Source organism: Talaromyces rugulosus, chromosome II, assembly GCF_013368755.1.
Source record: "Talaromyces rugulosus chromosome II, complete sequence".
Lineage (NCBI taxonomy): Eukaryota > Fungi > Ascomycota > Eurotiomycetes > Eurotiales > Trichocomaceae > Talaromyces > Talaromyces rugulosus.
In genome coordinates this window covers 6170533-6187715 of record NC_049562.1, presented here as the reverse complement: position 1 = coordinate 6187715, position 17183 = coordinate 6170533, and the positions used below count along the sequence as shown (strand labels likewise).

The window sequence follows — 17183 nt, the reverse complement described above, 5'->3', positions numbered from 1 at the left end:
TTTTTTTTTGTTCTCCTGAAACATGAACAAAATTGAACTCTGCGGATCAGCATGATTAATAAATAGTCCAAGACCAGTTGCATCATGCATGGGTTGTTCCGGCAAATAAACTGCATTTGATAAACTCCTGACTTCCCCCGCTCTCCACCATAAAGCTAAGTACATGTACTACACTACTATCAATTATGTTGGTAAAATTACGCGATTGGGTGGAATTCTTTCTTTTTGCAGCTGCAGAGAAACAAAAAAGAAGAAATAGTGTCATGCATCATGCTGGGACTCTTTCGATAACGGTGGAGACCCCTTGCTTGTCCGAGCGTGGAAAAGAATGGCAGATGGTTCATGCAAGGGGACTGCGCATATGACACGCTGCTACGTATCAGTCGCTTTAGTCCACGGGTGGCAAGCAAGGAACTGGTTCATGAAACATGCTGAGGAATGCTAGCCATGTTTTTTTTCTCTGTTTCTTTTTATTACACTACTAGCAGTAGTACGTATCTACGTACGGCGGCATTATCTAGTAGTACTGCTACGAACTCTCAACTGAGCTTCGCCGCCTTTTGCATAGTTTCGCGAGTTAGCTCGTCTCCAGGCCTCTTGACAGCATCGAGTCTGCCGATTCTTCGGAGCTTGTTAATAATCTCCTCGTCGCCAAAGTGGCCATTGTGCTCAAATTCCGGCTCCTCGTCATACGCCAGCCGCGCCGCGTCCACCAGGATGCGTGCCGTCATGCCAAAGACCAGGTAGCTTGTCAGATCGCCTGAGCGTTCGCGTTCTTCGAGCTGCTCAATGGCAGCGTTGGTGGTTTGGCTTTGGTGGCGGGTGTTTCGCGGTTTAGTGACATTTTTCTCTGACACGGGAACGTGGAATTGATGCACTAAGAGGGGATTCCTGTTTTAGCAGCAATTCTCGAGTGGATTATTGTAGATAAGAAAGTTAAAAACGTAAAAGAAGAAAGAGGAGGAGGCATGCATACTTCGCCAGTCAGTCTCGTGCCAGTACGTCCAGGATCCGTGGTACCAGTCATCTTCCGCCTGGCCACGTTCGCCATCATTCTTCAGTTTCAAAAAGTCATGAAACGGCGCCGTAAAAACGGCAGCCACTTCTTTGGCATCCAGCCGCGGGATCAACGCTGTTTCCGGATCGGCAGTTTTGCCCGTTTGCGCGTCGTACGAGTGCAGCAACGCTACACAGGGTCGTACAACAAGCTCGTTTCGAGCGAGGTTCGCCGGCATTTCGCAAATGTGCTCGACCCGGAAAGGTGAGAGTAATGGCTGTCCGATATCTGGGAGGCCGATCTCTTCGGCGGCCTCGCGTCGCGCGGTTTCAAACGCAGTTTCCTCGATTGTATCGGCTTTTCCTAGCGGGGAGTAAGTCTTAGACTTGTTCTAAAGATTCTTTTCCTCCTGGACAAGATAAGCATACCACCAGGGAAAGCCGCATGGCCAGCAACTACGTACGTAGAAATCTTGTTAGCACAAATCAATACTCAACCTGTACAACTTGATGCTGTCTCGGAGATTCCCGTTCGGACTACATACTGCTCACTCACGTAGCACAAAGAGGGCAAAAACGGGGGAAAAAAGGAAATCAGATAGCTCACAAGAACTGAGTGTCTTGGCACGAATAGTAAGCACCACTTTTAAATCTCCGTTTGGATCGGCATAGAGAAGAAGTAGCACAGCCGCTCTCCGACTGAGCGGGACAGAGTCATAGCTTGTTGGAGGGGGCGCATATGCTCGAAGCCGTGCAATTGCTTTCTAGAGAGAGAAAGTCCGAGGAGATTAGAAGAATCTCCCCAGCCTCTAAAATTAGCTAACTTGTTGCTTTTTCTTTGTTGCATAGAGTTGACGTATCACATACCGTTGCGTCTGGTGATAACGGCGGCATCGTCCTGGTAGCATCTGACCAAGTCGATGAAGATCGAAATAATGATGGATGGACTTTAATCGATGGATATGCCGGTAAAAATAGTCTCGATATAATAAACCGGTTCTGGATGTTGGGCAGCCTAACGCAGCATAGCGTTCTCATTCCGTTGTGGTCGGGCTCTTTTTTCAAGGAAATAATGTCGATAGCCCATAACACATAGCCAGTTGATCCTCCTCTTATTTATCTTCTACCAACAGGTACATAAGTAATAGCTCGAACGTGTTGCGTGGAGTTTAAAAGTTGTTGGGATTGATGCTGTCCGTATGCGGAGTCCACCGCGGCCCGCTTTATAAGCTTCAATGTGCCGAGGCACTGCCGGACTGAATTATTTAGTGATCATGGAATAACACTTAGTTGCTGTAACTGTACAATTAATCAATATATCTTTCTATGTATCGGTGTTTTACATCAAACTCGAATAAAGAGCGAACGCTTTCCTGGCAAATACACCCACCAAACCCTGATAGTACTTCGAGCTCTTAGTCTATATCATGCTCCGTGACCCCATACCAAGCCTTCAAAACGGTAAAATCAAATTATAACAAAAAAAAAAGGTATAAGGGAAAGCAGCACACTTCATCTCGGCCACAGAAGACGCTCCACGCATAGTCAGAATGGCTTGCGTGGGTGTGAGTGGAGAAAGCGTAGTTAAATGGGAGATGTCTTCAGAAAGTCACAGCTTTTGTCTTTTTTTTTTTCCTTTGGTCGATGCGACTATTCTTTCTTTTCGGCCTTCTTCTCAGCAGAAGCCTCTTGCTTCTTAGCTTCTTGTTCGGCCGCTGCTTCGTCTGTTGCCGCTTCATCGGCCTCGGAAACCTGCTTTTCCTCCTTTTTCGCGGAGTCTGATGCTTCGACTCTCTGGCCATCTTCTGTCTCGTCAATGTTTTGGTTGTCTTTTGGTGCCGAAACGCCGGCGCCTTCGTTCTCGGTGTTTTGCTCGTTCTCTTCCTCGATCAGCTCTTGCTGTTCCTTGACAACCTCAAGACGCTGCTTGTTGGTAGCTGCGCCTTCGGCGTTGTGAACTTCCAACTCGATTTCGTGGAACAACTCTTCCGGAATACTGGACAAGACCGAGCGCAGAGCATCGATCTGGGAGGACAGCTCTGGGTCATTCTGCTGTTGAGTGTATTGATACGCGTTGCTCAGGACAAGCAGTGTCGAGGGAACTCCCTGTGTAAGACGCAAGTCCAGCCACATGGACAGATCGTCGCGGAGGCGGGCTGGGGACACACCGTGAGTACGGAGACCTCGAGAAGCACAGGCCATCTGCAGTTCTGGAACTGAAAGCGAATCTACACCTTCGTAGTAGATGGCTCTATCGTCTCTCTTGATCTGGCGCATGCGATGGCGCACATTATACCGAAGCATGGCATCCGTGCCAAATGTGTTTAGGTTCATGTATTTGCATATGCCAACCAACTGCGGACGCGACAGGTTGTCCAACGTCAAATCATCCTTGAAAATCTTGCAGACCTTGATAACATCCGCATCTGAAGGCGATTCGCCAGTCGAGCGAACCTTTCTGAAGAATTCGGTAAACTCTTCCTTTTTAGCAGTGGCCGCGCTTAGAGGAAGACCGGTTTCCTTCAGAGTATCCTTCAGAAATGCCGAAACTTCCTTGCGCGTTCCTCGAAGAGTCTTAGCTTTGGCATCGCGGGATTTCTGTCCCTCGTATGTGCTGGGAAGCATATTGGGGAAGAGTCGTAGAGCGATGGGGAGCAGTAGTTCGGCAAAAGGAACAATGACAAAAACGGAAAAGGGCACCAGGCGAGCGAGATCTTGAGTAGTTCTTTGTAACTAGAGTTCTTGTTAGTATTTTCATTTTTCATAAGAGGAAAACAAAAAGATGACGTACCTGTCTGTGCTCTCGGCGACTCAACTCGTATCCAGCTGCCATCTTCATCGCCAGTTTCACACTAATCCGGACTTCTGTGGCAAGCAGCTTTGTGCCATCCCAATAGTGCTGAATCTCGTGCTTAATCTTCTGGCCGATGGTCATCTTTTTCGGCTCTGCCTTCTCTAGAGCCCGCTTCTCGGGCTGCTCGGCAGACGTTTTCTGGCCACTCGAAGAAGCAACACTTTCAGACGCTTTCCCTCCATCCTTATTCAACGTAGAAGCACTGCTATCGACTTTATCCGATGGTTTCCGCGTTTCCACCGACTGGGGTGATTTCTTCGCTTTCTCGGCGTCGAAGCCCGGAGGCGGGAAAGACGCACCACCACCAGAAGAGGTGGACGTGGATGGCCCGGTCGAATATGTGCGATTCAGAGGAATGAGAATAGCCAATGCGGTTTTATGCGTAGGGAAGGCTCGACTTCTTCGTTGCAAATGTGCAATCGGCCGGGCAGCCGCAATACTGGAAAGTTGCGGGGCAGCTAGATGACCACGGATTATTTTTTAGCATCCGAAACTATTTCTCTCTCTCTTGCATGATAACTTACTCGCCCGATAAACACGACCGGCGGCCGATGCCGAGCTGGGTAGCCTGGCAGTCCTCATACTGGAGGCTTCTCAGGGCGGACAATTTTTCAGGAAGGCCGGGCTCCTTGGTTTTGCGAACAGGGGTGGGTTATAGCGTAGATATCGCCCACGAAATTAAGATATCGAACCGGACTGACTTCACAAAGAGAACGGGACAGCCAGCTATATTGACGAGATTGTAGTTGGGTGAATTCCTGGCTGGCACCGTTTGCAGAGATATCTCCGAAGCCAATGCCGGGGGACTCGGTGTCTGCTCATTTGCTTATGTAACACTACGCGTCGGCCTCCACAAATCGGGCCTTTCGGGAATCGTCATCATAGCGCGCCATTAATTATTATTCAAAGCCAAAGTTGTCCTTCATTCTATGGATGACAAATGAGAAGAAAAAATCAATCATAAAACAAAAAAAAAACCACCACCAACAACAACAAGATATACTCATGGAAATACTTGGCTCATGCAGAAAAACAAAACAACATAGGCATGTAAATCTCAGGGGTATCACCAATACTAATTCATCTCACACTCGACGCTGCCCACATTTCCCTCAAGGCCGTTAAAAACATCCTGGAATTCTGGGATATTCCAAATTTCGCGGAATTGCACATGGTCAAAGACCGATTCGTGCTTGCAACAAATAAATCATAAAGGGGACAGAAAGAACAGCCAATATGTAAACAAAAAAGCCCCAAAGCTTCAGACGGTTCGGTTTCGCAGTTGAGATGCTACATCAGGCGCTCCGGGCTGGGAGCCAGTAGTGCTGGTCAAATCATCAAGACTGGGGATATGTTCAAGTTTCGCTTTCTCAGCCATCACTGGCGGTAAGTCGAGAAGGTCACTAAGCATACTGGTGCCTTCGTCCGCAGTGTCAGGAGTAAGAACTGGGCTGGTGGTGAAATCAGGGGATGACTGCCATCGGGAAACATCTCTCTTCAAGGCTTCCAGTTCCCTCTCGAACCGCTTTCCAAAGACGTCAATATAATAAGCTGCGCCATTGTGAATGCTCACCATGAACATGACTGTCACGAAGACGGCACTAGCCCATCGGTACCAGAACCACAGCGGGCAGGGTATCATAGTTAAGACCGCGTAGAGGTACTGGACCAGCATAAATGCGGGCTCTTGAAGAATACTGGGGAGTCCCAAGACAATTTTTCCGATCCAGGTCTTAGCATAGGAGCGACGAAGCCAGGTATAGCTAGTGGGCCGGCCAGCGGCGATTTTTTCGGCACGGCGCACTGTGATAAATCGGTGGTATGTCAGTTGCCAGACTGCATATGGGATAGAAGCCCAGAGCATCATGGCCGGGAGTGTGAAATGTTCAGGCGCGCCTGGCGCACTAAATTTGACGTTGTAGACGGCCGGGAATCTTTCTTTGAGCATCTCAGGAGAGGTCATATGCGTGATGCAATGGAAGGCGACTGGCGGCATGATATGAATGAACACACTGTTCCCTAGTTAGCATTTGCCAGTGTTTCTCCAGGCTGGACTCGTTACCTAACAATTTTGTCGTGGCTATGGAAGACCATCGAATTTCGCCACAAGGCGATTGCAACAGCGTTATTTCCATACGCCAGGCAGATGGTCCCAATCAAAAGTCGTTTCGATTGAGGAAAGACCCAGATGGTCAGCATCGACAAGAGGTTCACAAAATAACACAGATCTGCCAGGAAATAGTGGTAGCCCCGCTTGTGGTACGAGTACAAGCGAATGGGCATAAAGTAGAACAGTTGGAGGGTGTACCACCAATAAAAGTATTCCGGATGAGCGCCGATAATATAACCACTGATGAAAATGTTCATCACACCGCAAAGGAAGGATACCTTTTCCCGAAGAGTCACTGTCGAACTTTTGTTCCATTGTTTGTTCAGTCGGTCCACCGAAGTGCGCATCCGGCCGCGGTATTTGTCGAGCTGCTCTTCAGCCGTTGGCACACGTTTCTTCCACTGGCCGACAACGCGATCCTTGGCGAGGTCGGAGACAGACTTCAACTTCTGGCGTTGCTTGCGCACGCGCTCCCGTTGTTGGTTGATCGTTTGCTGCCACTTTTCGATCTTCTGAGAGAGCGAAAAGGTGTCGAACATATCAAAAATGGTCAACTTTTCCAAGGGCGGAAAGGTCTCCCAGTCCTCCTGGTAGGAACTGCTATTCGAAAAGGACTGGCTCCTCGACAGCTTCCCGGGGGACAATGTGGGCGAGGCAGAGCCATCTGTCGGCACTGGAGTACCGTCCGAGTCAACAGCGAGCAGATCGGGCGACACTGGTGCAGTGGACGCCTCCGAAGACGCGGAGGCAGCCTTGATGCGCGCAAGTACATCTTCGTCTTCCATTCTGCTGTATTCCTTTTGTTGAAAATCGAGCAAGGTGCGACTGCTCCGTGCGTGGGTGATGTAGGGACGACTAGTAAGGCGGTTTAGCGTCAGCATGGTCTCGTGATTGCGGCGCGAGCTTCCCAGCGCTCGCGTCTTTGTTTCGGTAATCGCAGGCAGAGGAGCAGAATAGGCAGAGCCAGCAGTGTCTTCGACAGGGCAACGAGTTGCTACCGCTCCACGTCGTGAACGCTGGCCAGGGGACAGCTAGAGAGAGAGGGCAGCGACGGACTTACTTGTACTTTTCGTTTGCGTGCTTTCAAGCCGTCGAGAACAAAGTGTGGATGTGGAACCAGGCGATTTCACCATCCAGAACTCATGATAGAACGCGGGCGGGGGAGGCACAACGAGGAGAGTCGACAAGTGTTTCTCGTGCTTGAAGCTGCGGCGATGGTTGGCTGAGGCGGCAGCTACTGCTTAGCCGCGTGATCGGCCTAGCGCGTCCCAACTATTTTTATGGCCTGGGCTGCTCGTGGCTATGGCTGTTCACGGACTCAGGTGATGATGATGATTAAAACACTATCCAGTGATTTATTACTGTGTCAGTATACTAGTATATACGGGTCTTTTTCCAACGAGGTATTATTGCTGCCTTGTTACAGCACCGTAACAAACTGATAACCCTATCAGACTGCTTATCGATAAGACCCATTTAAGCTTTCTCCCCAACCTGGATTGCTGCCTGAGGCAACAACCCGCTATTACAGACATTAAATATATACATGGCATTTGTTCTATACGCTTGATGCCATTCCTCTTTGGAACTCCTCCAGCCTCGACAAAGGGCATTGCAGCATGTCCATCAGGAGACTATCCGAGGAATAATACCTCTCAAGGTACACACATATGGCAGTGCATTCGACAACGGATCGCTGGTGCACCCACCAGTGCAGATCAAACATTTTCGTATACCAGTAAGCCAGTATAAGTAGGGCGCGCGGGTCCTTTTGCTGCACCAAATCCTTCATTTCCGGGCGCAGCAGCGAAATAAAGGACATGAAGCGGAATGCTGTATATTTGTTATGCTCCATGTCCCAGATCTCAATGAGAGCCCGCACCGCTGCGTGATATGGGTTATTTTCCGCGTTCGATAAGACATTAAGCTCGCAGAGAGAGATAAACGAAAAGGGAATGCCATCGATCCCTTCGCGGCTGTCTTGCTTCCATTTGTTTCTTAAAATGTCGTGTCCAGGGACTCGGGGCTTTTTAAAAAGATCATAGAACAATCCGCCCGGTTCAGCGGGAGAAGCATGTTGGTATATAGTTAAAAGTCCTTGGCTCATATTAAACCAGTCCATATGGGGATCTGGGGTTGCTGCTAGTGGCCATGACCTCTCAGGGTCCCATGTCTTCAGTGCAGACGATGACATGTGGTTAAGCAGAGACGCTGTTGTCCATATGGCATTACGGTCTGCTGTTTTAATAGACGGCTTGGTTAGTCTCTCTTTGAATAGCGCGGCAGCACGGCCAAGATGATAGTACTGGGTCTCCATGCTGCAGTCATCGTCCGAGTATTCCAATGCTTGGTAAACTCGATCATGCATGGTAGTCATGGCTAATATGGCATGCAGCAAGTAGGGATACTAAATCAATAATTAAAAAAATGTTAACATCGGATCACTCCCATTGATTCCTTCTCCGTACCTGTGCAGCGTCCTTTCTCACAGACAGCTGATAGGAAGAGCAGATCTCTGGGGGCCCAAGAGTGAAGACCGTTCGCGTGTCCCATCTCTTCAGTCGGTCGATATCGCACTTAGTGAGAGGGCGAAATTGGGGCATATCAATTGCCTGTGGACACTGAGGAGACACCGTCTCGCTGAAGACCTTGACTACGGCATAATTGGCGAGCTTTACCGCCGATACCGAGAAACTGAGATCCCCGTCATAGGCAGTTCCGGACTTGGCGACTGAGGAAGTATCGTAGTTGCAGGTCACAAGCAGACCAGTGCAGTTCCGGCAAGCCGGTCGTGTCTCATCGCACTAGATTATCCAGATTGAAACGTTACTAACGATGTTCGGTCTTAAGAGCATGCATCGAAATCAACCTTAACTCGACGAAGTTTGCAGTTCCGACAACCAGCGCGGGATTTTCGGTGAGCCCGGCGTTTTCGCGGCGCTGATGCTGATGTGGGCTGTTGTTGCATGCGACCATCCATCTCTTCTCCATCTGATATGGATATCCCCTTAAACCGGAGTTTGATCCGCGAGTTTCAGCGCAGAGGCTGAGTATGGGGCACGTTGGGTGGTATCGTGTGGCATGTGTAAACGAGAGCAGGTTAGTCGATCTCCATCGACGCTAACCTCGTCTCGTTTTGCGCGCTCGGGCTGGACTGCCCAACAGAGTCCGAAAATGACGCCGCATCTTATCTCCGGCTGTTCTGAGCCGCTATTGGTCGCGGAAATGGGGCCCGCTAACCTTCTTTCGTATTCAACATGGGCCCCACTTATACATTGTACTCCCTGGCCAATCGCATCCATCATCGCTATTCTTTTTGTTGCTATGGCTGTTGGATATCATCATAAAAAATCTCGGTGTTATGATTGTCTTACGAACGGAAATATATGGGAAATTTTCTAAAGGGCCGTTCCAGCGGGCTATAAGAAGGGCTGCTCGCAACCCCAAGATGATGGCTATTCATCAGAACTCAAACTGCCACCAAACATTACACAGATCATTCTATTTACTTCAATCATATTTGCAACAACAACTTAAAAAATCAATCATCATGGCTACTACCTCTTCTTCCGCCTTGCCTCCCACTACCCGTGCGGTTGTCTGCCGCGAATATGGCAAACCGCTCTCCTTCGATACCCTTCAAACACCCACTGCAGAACCCGGCAGCGCCGTTGTCAAGATCCTCGCGGCTATTGTTGACCCCTCAGAAAAAGAGCGGTTGCTTTTGAAGGAGCGTAACGTTCACTTCAGCCAACAGCCGCCTTTTATCCCGGGAAACTGCGCGGTTGGAAGAATTGCAGCATTAGGAAAGGACGCGACAAGCCTGAAACTCGGCCAACTCGTTCTGCTGGACCCTTTTACGCGCGGCCGAGATGACCCCAATGCCCAGATTATCCGAGCAGTGTTTGAAGGACCTTCGCCTTCTGCTAAGGCACTAAGCCATCAGGAAGGTCTCTGGCGAGATGGCTTCTGGACTGAATATGCTCGTTCTCCCCTGGAAAACTGCTTCCCACTTGACGAAAAAGTCCTGCTCGGCAGCGTTGAACAGGGCGGCCTCGGATATGGCATTGGATCTATCCCCTACCTGATGAAACATGCGGTTGCTTATGGAGGACTCAGAGCCATCGACCTCAAGGCTGGCGAAACAATCATCATTTCCCCCGCTACTGGCAACCATAGTGGTGCTGCCGTTCAAGTTGCTACAGCCATGGGTGCCCGTGTTATTGCTGTCGGTCGTAATGCAGAGACCCTTAAACTTCTTGCCGAGAGCAACCCTAGGGTCCATCCGGTTCATCTGACTGGAAACGTTGGCCAAGATGTCGGGCTATTGACTCAGTTCGGCACCGTTGATGCTTTCATGGACTTTACTCCTAGTTCAATGCAGAACCCATTGCATATGAAGGCGTGTGTATTGGCCGTCAAGCAGTACGGCAAAGGCGTCCTTATGGGATTCCCCCACGGCGACTTCTCGTTGCCGTACGGGCTGGTCATTGGGAAGAATATCACCATCAGGGGACAATACATGTATGAGGGGGAAGATGTGAGAGGTTTGATCAAGCTGACAGAGCGAGGTCTGCTAAAGCTCGGAGAAAGCAGCGGTGCTCGAGTACTCGATTACACACTCGATCAGTACAACGAAGCTATCTCCAAAGCGGCGGAAAGTCAAGCATGGGGGTTGCAGGTAGCCATTCGGCCATTCACCGAATAGAATTATGGTGTGTACTATGTCAGCCATTTAAATTTTAGTCTTATATATGTCCATCCTTTCGTCAATAATGTCTCTTTTCTTTATATATTTTCCAAGAATGGAAAAATTACCAATCTATCAAGACTAAAACTTCAAGTATGGCACATTCCGCTATTCTATATATGAAGATTATATCCAAAAAAAATAAAAGTAAAAAGTAAAAACATATGTAGCAACACTTATACACATCGTCTCCAAATATTAAGTATGTAGTTGTAAAAATTGAAAAGTCCCGGAAAAAAAAACCCCCTTCACAAGCCGCCGAGATATGTTAGAGCTTGAGCGCTAGCACAAGCAAAAGCACAAATATGATATAAACCTAAACGCCATCCTGTAGAAGAGCGCCCGCGCTATATAACAGACTTTTGTTTTTTTTACCTTGTTTCAACAGAGCCCACTCTCCAGGGGTATCAGTAGGGATGCTGATATGGAGGTACTGGGGCGTGAATAGAGGAGTTCCATAGGACGTTTGTCGTAGCAGGACCTGAGACTGGGGCCATCATTGGCTGTGTCAGGTAGCTGGTCAGGTCAGGGCGCTGAGGTTGGTGCAGGGTGCCAACCGGGTGGCTGGAGGGCTCTTGCGACATCACGCTCGAGGCAGCGCTGCTGGTATACTCACGGGGACTGTACGTCGTGGAGCTATCAAAGGAGCTTGCAGGAGTCGACGACGTGTTTGGGGAGTTGGGGAGTGTCAGGCTGAACTGCTGCGACTGGCCCATCGGGTTATGGTTGTTGAAGGGCACATGACTGTCCGGCGTCCTGGTGGAATCGCGCCTGCCCTCGCTGCTCGACGAGTACGACCCCGCCATCCACGAGTCATCTCCAACTCTGCTCGTCGAGTCTTCAGGGCTCATCGCATCTGTATCAAACTCGGGGCCAGTCAAGTGCACTTGGGCAATGGGAATCAACACATCTGCGGCTAGTCGAGAGGTCAGTACTTGGATGAAGGTGGTGATATCGTGGAGACCTACAGATATCGCCCCTCAGGTACCTTTCCTCCATATGTCTGACGCTGTATACCTCGTCCAAAATTTGCAGGCGCTCCGGAGGGCTGATCGATCGGCGCACGTCTTGGCCGGCTTCTCGCAGTTTCTCTGCCGTGATATCATGGCTGTGTCCCAGGTTTCGAAGGAGATGGACTAGCAGCTTGATTCTCTCTGCACGCATACATCAGCAACTGTGGAAGACGAAGAAAGACAGAGGGAAAGGGTTGAAATACCTCCTTTCAGCAAGTGGTCAGGCTCCTTGTGTTTGACCCCGGCCGGCCACCACGGCGGTTTCGTCATTTCGGGGTCAGGCTGGATTTCGGGATCAGCTCCAGGGCTAGACCGTCGGCCATTGTACGGATAGTTGACCTGCTTCCGGGGCTCGACAAGCTTGATGAAAGCCTTGGCGATGATTCGGCAGTTCAATTGCTGGAATGCCTCGAACGCCTTTTCATAATACTTCTTCAACCGCTGCTCATCGTCGACTCTAATGACACATCCTGACGGAGGCAAGGTTAAGGCGTCGCCTCCCTGATCAGTGATAGCGTATGGATACCCCACACCTCGCCTCCTACCATGCTGCCTTTGGTGCCGGTTCTGACTGAGCTGCCAGTGTATCAATGATGCCGAATTCCCGTTGATAGGGCTCCAAGGCATCCCATGCCGTGTTCTTCCCCTAGCACCAGGGAAAGTAGACATGCGCCGGGTTCGATCTGGGCCTAAAGAGACGGTTATCCCTGAACTTGCAAACACCCAAATAACAAAAGAGCTAACGAACCTGGTAACATGGATATTGTAGGGGTTCGAAATGACACGATCTGTGCGAACCTCTCTTGAAGCTCAGGTGTGAATAAAACATTTACCGAGTCTGCAAGTGATGGAGAGGTTTCAAAAGCGATGTTGCCGTCGTCGTTGCTGTATACCATAGCGTAATGGGAATACTGAGTACTGATTGTTCCTGGTGTCGGGGAACGTTCGTCCTTTATGCCGTGAGTTAGTTGAAAGTGCAACTGATGATGATCGGCCGCTGCAGCTGCTGGTTCATGTGACGAGACGATTGTGTTGTTGTATGGTAACATAGCATGGCTTTGAGCTCTGTTCAAAGGAAGAGGTTCTCCCACTCCGGCCATCTTTCTTCGACCTGTTGATATCGCGACTAAATGCTTCTGGTCAACTGAATAACGGCGCGACTTTTCCTGAGTGAAGCGTGGGGTTGTCAGTAGGCCTTGGGAGGGAGGGGGGGAAGGCTGGTATTAAAGCTTTCCGTTGGGATGACTGACAGATATGGGTAATGTACACAAACAGGCTATGGAGCCAGAACTGCCCATTTGCAGCTGCCCATGTTTGCCGTTGATCGACGCTCCAGAATGCAGTTGGATGAACGTCTCCATCTGCTGGACCATAGACGACTTAGACGAGACATGGCTATTACGTTCTACGACTTTAGTGGTTTAGATCAAGGTCCGACCACGCCGGGGAAGAAGATATTGAATGTCCGGTCCGAGCTTCATGCTTGTGGATCAGGGATCCTGTCATTTCGGCAAGGAGGAGCTGGCCATGCGTCTCTACAAACTCTAAACCCCATGGCTAATGGCGAACTTAGCCAGGAAGCCAGATTGACTGCATGCGTAATGTGGGTTTATGGAGAAAGGGCGCGGGTCTCAGCTGTCTCGGCGCTAGTCAATTCGTTTACACATTTTTTCCCGATTTGGATTGGAGCAAACGGCACGTCTCGCCAAGTGGATAAGAAAGCAGCTAGGAAATATGTGTTTTTATGGAGCCATTATTGACATTCTACACTCACGCCGGTTCCCGGAAGGCAGTCAAACGCTCCGGGGGACTACCGGGGCCGCCAGTATAGCTCCTTGAGTTTAGTTTTCGCTAGGAGCCGGGGCTACGGATACCCTAGTAATCAGGACCTGGACGATCGACTGAGTGTGGGGCCTAAATCAGTACTACGTAGTACGTCGTCTGTACTGTGCTTTACTCGGCGATCGCGGCAAGAGTCTGGCGGTGGTGATACGGGATGCTGATCCGAATGGCAGTGTTTGCAGCCAGAGGCAAAAAGTCGCCTGCGTTCCTCAATACGCCACATGTTGACATCTACGTTCTGATAGGCAGAACCGGAATCGCCGTTTGCGTTTGTGCACCCTGAAACTGGATTGGTTTGCACGAAGACCATCTTTCAAGACATTTTTCCCCTAGAACTGTTTGACACAATGGATAGCTCTGCAGCAGATGACCAGATTGCATGAAGTCTAGATTCTGGGAAGCGAATGGCATAGACTCGCGCTGATGCTATACTCTTGTGTTTTATGCAGCCATCGGTAAGTCGGTTTGTCGATTTATGCAAGGTATGCGGGGTATCCGTTGGATGAATTGATTATCTGGACAATGGGACATTTCGTTTTCTGTTCTCTGTCTGGATTCGTTGGTGCTCAACGTCAGAGGAAGAAAACCGTTCACTTGCACCTCCTGTTTCCCCTTCGACCCTCGGTGGGTACACAACATTGCCACAAAACCGATGATAGAGACGAGCGTGTTGGCAGGACTAGTTTCGGTTTTACTTCCTCTCTGGTCCTTGACCATGGTCTACCAGGCGGTGAAAACCGATGACTCTGCATGTGTAGAGCAAGAATCAATAACCCCGGTCGCTTGCATTAAACGCTTTCCGTGGGCGGTTTCTGAATGCATGTTTACAGAGGCGATTCACCCTGGTCACCCTCCAAGTGTGGCGTCCATGATCCCTGGACATGGCTGTCACAGCTTGTGTGTTATCGTCTCCACAGTTCAGTTGTGGCCTTTCACCCCATTTGGGTTTGGGTTGGATGGAAATTCAACTGCTTCACCGTGGTAATAGAAGCGATTTAACTTGATATTCTCGGCTACGAGAGGCTTTGTGGTAACAAGCAATGATCCGGGGGGCTGGATACTCCGGCTACGTACATAAGTTCACACATCTCTCGCAGTGCATCGGAAAAATAATTGAGGTCGGGGGTCAACAAACTGCATTTCTCGGCAAGCGTTAGAATCGCTTTTCTTTTCAAAACACCTTCTTGATGCAAGTACCACTTGTGCCAGATGGGAGTTGCGAAAACAGGATTATGCTTCCTGTATGGTGACACACTTCGCTTTGCTTGTGCGTTTCTCTCCATCTCTGCGCATGTCCCTCGTCGGTGGTAAATGGTCAACTGAAGTCTAGACCCTCTTCTCGGTCATTTGACACCATGCATTACGAGACTACGTACTTCTGCCATGGGCTTTATGGAAAATGCTCAATCGACACGTGTTCAGGCTTCAAGAAGCTTTCAAGCTCTTCACTGCCATTTGAGCAAGTACACATCAGCAACTACACTTTGACGGGGTGCTTCAAGCGTTTTGCGGCCACTCAGACAGTGTACTATCACAGGCAGCCCTTTACTAGTTTCATCCACCAGGCTACTGCCTCGATTTGACAACTGTCTTGCAACAACTAGATTTTGCACCAAATACACCAATACCTGATCCATGATCTAGAAATAACAACCCCACTCCTGGCGATTGAAGCCACGCATTCTCCTTTAGGCATCCCCTCTGAGGCTACAAGACCAATCATGCATCCAGGCACGCACACTTTGCGACAGCAAATTCAGAATGAGGAGACCAAGAGACTAAGATGCGAGGGATAAAAAGCTGGACGGCCGCTACCGGAGGGGAAAAGGGTCTGTTCGGCAGGCCAAGTGCGGCCCGTTCACTGGCTAATGCAGCCCGGGAAGTGCTCTCCCTGTCTGTGTACCGTCACTAATTGGTGGTGAGCGATGTAACTGGTCCTCCCAGTGACTGACTATCTGGAGTGCTGAAGCGAAACTCGATAAACGCTGCAAGAGGCGATCTAGAATGAAGCCATTGGATCTCGTCGTCTTCGTATTCTCTCGTTCTTTTTTCTCTCTTCCGGTTTTACTCGGATTTGGCCACCCAGCGCACGCTCCCCCTTTTCGCAGGATTCCAGTCAAGCTTTTCTAGGACATTTGAGAGATGTTGCAATTAGGAAAGCGCCTAGAACTTTCCTATCGTATTGCAGCATGGTATACACGAATATCGGTGTTGTTAACAGTACTGAGACCAATTAGGGTTTCGGCGCGCATGCCAAGACCTAGGGCTAAATGTAAGATTCCACAACCCATTTGGTTGCTCTTTGTTCATTCAGGACCTTGGATCATAAGTTTTGGGCTTCTGGGATGATATCCTTAGCCAGTCTTCTTTTACCCAAATAGGTAGGGTTCCTTTTTTTTTCAATGTACGTGATCGACCCACATCCGTCTGCAGCAGCTTTCCCCGTGATATGATCAATCACATTTTACTTTCCCCCTCTTTCTACAACAGCATAATACTGTCATGCTGCGAGCTAGGCTATTAATAACATGCATATCGATTAGTCTCGCTCTTTTTGGTTTCTTTTTTTTTTCTTTTTTTTCCTTTTTCTGCCGCTAAGATGCCTTTCCCTCAGGAGTGAGAGGCTCTCTCAGTCTCGGAATATTCGCCCGCTCACTAGGGAATTAATTCATTAGCTATTACCAAATAGAGCTAATTTATTTACAAAAAATTTATCTGGGAATGTGGCGAAACTTAGTTTGCAAAACTAACCGCATATATATATTGCTCATGCGGACTTTCCTGTGACTACTTGGTGTCGTCTTCAAGATTCGAGCCTGCATCATCTCAGCTACACACATATAATCTCAATGCAATAAAGACAGGGATATAGAAGTAGAAACTCACCGATGGACTTTCTTTAGGCGAAATGTGTGCGTTGTCATTGTGGTAGTAGATAGGGCATGACATGTGTTGGGAAGTTGGTGCGGAGGTGAAGTCTGAACACAATGTAGAACCGGTTTCCACTGTTTTTTACTTGCCCGGATCTGACAAAAGTCCTATTACTATTGGCCAATTTTGACCAATTATTATTCTCTATTTTATTTTATTCGGAGGTTCAATAATGCTAAAAGTCGCACTACATAAGTATAGAGTACTGCCTTATTAGGGTTGGCGTATCACATGGCTAGTGGCGAAACCGAATAATAGCGTAGCATTGAAGTCATGGGATTATTCGGTCTTTTTTTTCAGTCTTATTTTGGAAAATGCTCCCATATAGCGACGTTATTAAATAGTGACAATAATAATGATAACACTGAAGCAAGTTCAATGTACCGCATCACCTACATCTAGTTTGTATGAACTGGCCGGGATGTTCTGTTCTAGTGTCATTTTTCCCTTTTTTTTTTTTTTTTTCCTTCTTCGATTTAAATTTTCAGCAGGGGTTCCCGGTCTAGCCAAACGTTAAGCACAAGAGAACCGGTTCCTACGATTGAGGATGGAGATGGTGTCTTGCCCTTGTCGAATAATATCAACTTGACAGGCTGATGGATACCTACCCACATGTAGAACCTAATTTGTTGTTTTTTTCCCTTCATTTTTCCCTCCCTTTTTCCTCTCTCTCGTTTATTTAAAGAC

General features: G+C 48.8%; 5 protein-coding genes across 5 annotated transcripts; 1 reads left to right on the top strand and 4 right to left on the bottom strand.

Moving 5' to 3' along the window:
• Positions 1–539: 539 nt before the first annotated feature.
• TRUGW13939_04618 (uncharacterized protein) lies at positions 540–2034 on the bottom strand (the record flags this gene model as incomplete). Its single annotated transcript, XM_035487789.1, has 5 exons — positions 540–877; positions 977–1360; positions 1426–1452; positions 1553–1760; positions 1864–2034. The coding sequence occupies 5 exons, from the start codon at positions 2032–2034 to the stop codon at positions 540–542; spliced, it is 1128 nt and encodes a 375-aa protein (XP_035343682.1).
• A 612-nt stretch (positions 2035–2646) lies between these two features.
• Positions 2647–4432, bottom strand: TRUGW13939_04617 (uncharacterized protein; the record flags this gene model as incomplete). Its single annotated transcript, XM_035487788.1, has 3 exons — positions 2647–3729; positions 3788–4308; positions 4375–4432. 3 exons carry the CDS (start codon positions 4430–4432, stop codon positions 2647–2649), a joined length of 1662 nt encoding a protein of 553 aa, XP_035343681.1.
• A 679-nt stretch (positions 4433–5111) lies between these two features.
• Positions 5112–8940, bottom strand: TRUGW13939_04616 (uncharacterized protein; the record flags this gene model as incomplete). The annotated part of the gene is made up of 6 exons (XM_035487787.1): positions 5112–5862; positions 5913–6954; positions 7021–7194; positions 7629–8367; positions 8429–8764; positions 8830–8940. The coding sequence occupies 6 exons, from the start codon at positions 8938–8940 to the stop codon at positions 5112–5114; spliced, it is 3153 nt and encodes a 1050-aa protein (XP_035343680.1).
• Positions 8941–9510: 570 nt separating this feature from the next.
• TRUGW13939_04615 (uncharacterized protein) lies at positions 9511–10668 on the top strand (the record flags this gene model as incomplete). The annotated part of the gene is made up of 1 exon (XM_035487786.1): positions 9511–10668. One exon carries the CDS (start codon positions 9511–9513, stop codon positions 10666–10668), a length of 1158 nt encoding a protein of 385 aa, XP_035343679.1.
• Positions 10669–11117: 449 nt separating this feature from the next.
• On the bottom strand, positions 11118–12823 carry TRUGW13939_04614 (uncharacterized protein; the record flags this gene model as incomplete). The annotated part of the gene is made up of 4 exons (XM_035487785.1): positions 11118–11626; positions 11679–11864; positions 11927–12412; positions 12472–12823. The coding sequence occupies 4 exons, from the start codon at positions 12821–12823 to the stop codon at positions 11118–11120; spliced, it is 1533 nt and encodes a 510-aa protein (XP_035343678.1).
• Positions 12824–17183: the final 4360 nt, after the last annotated feature.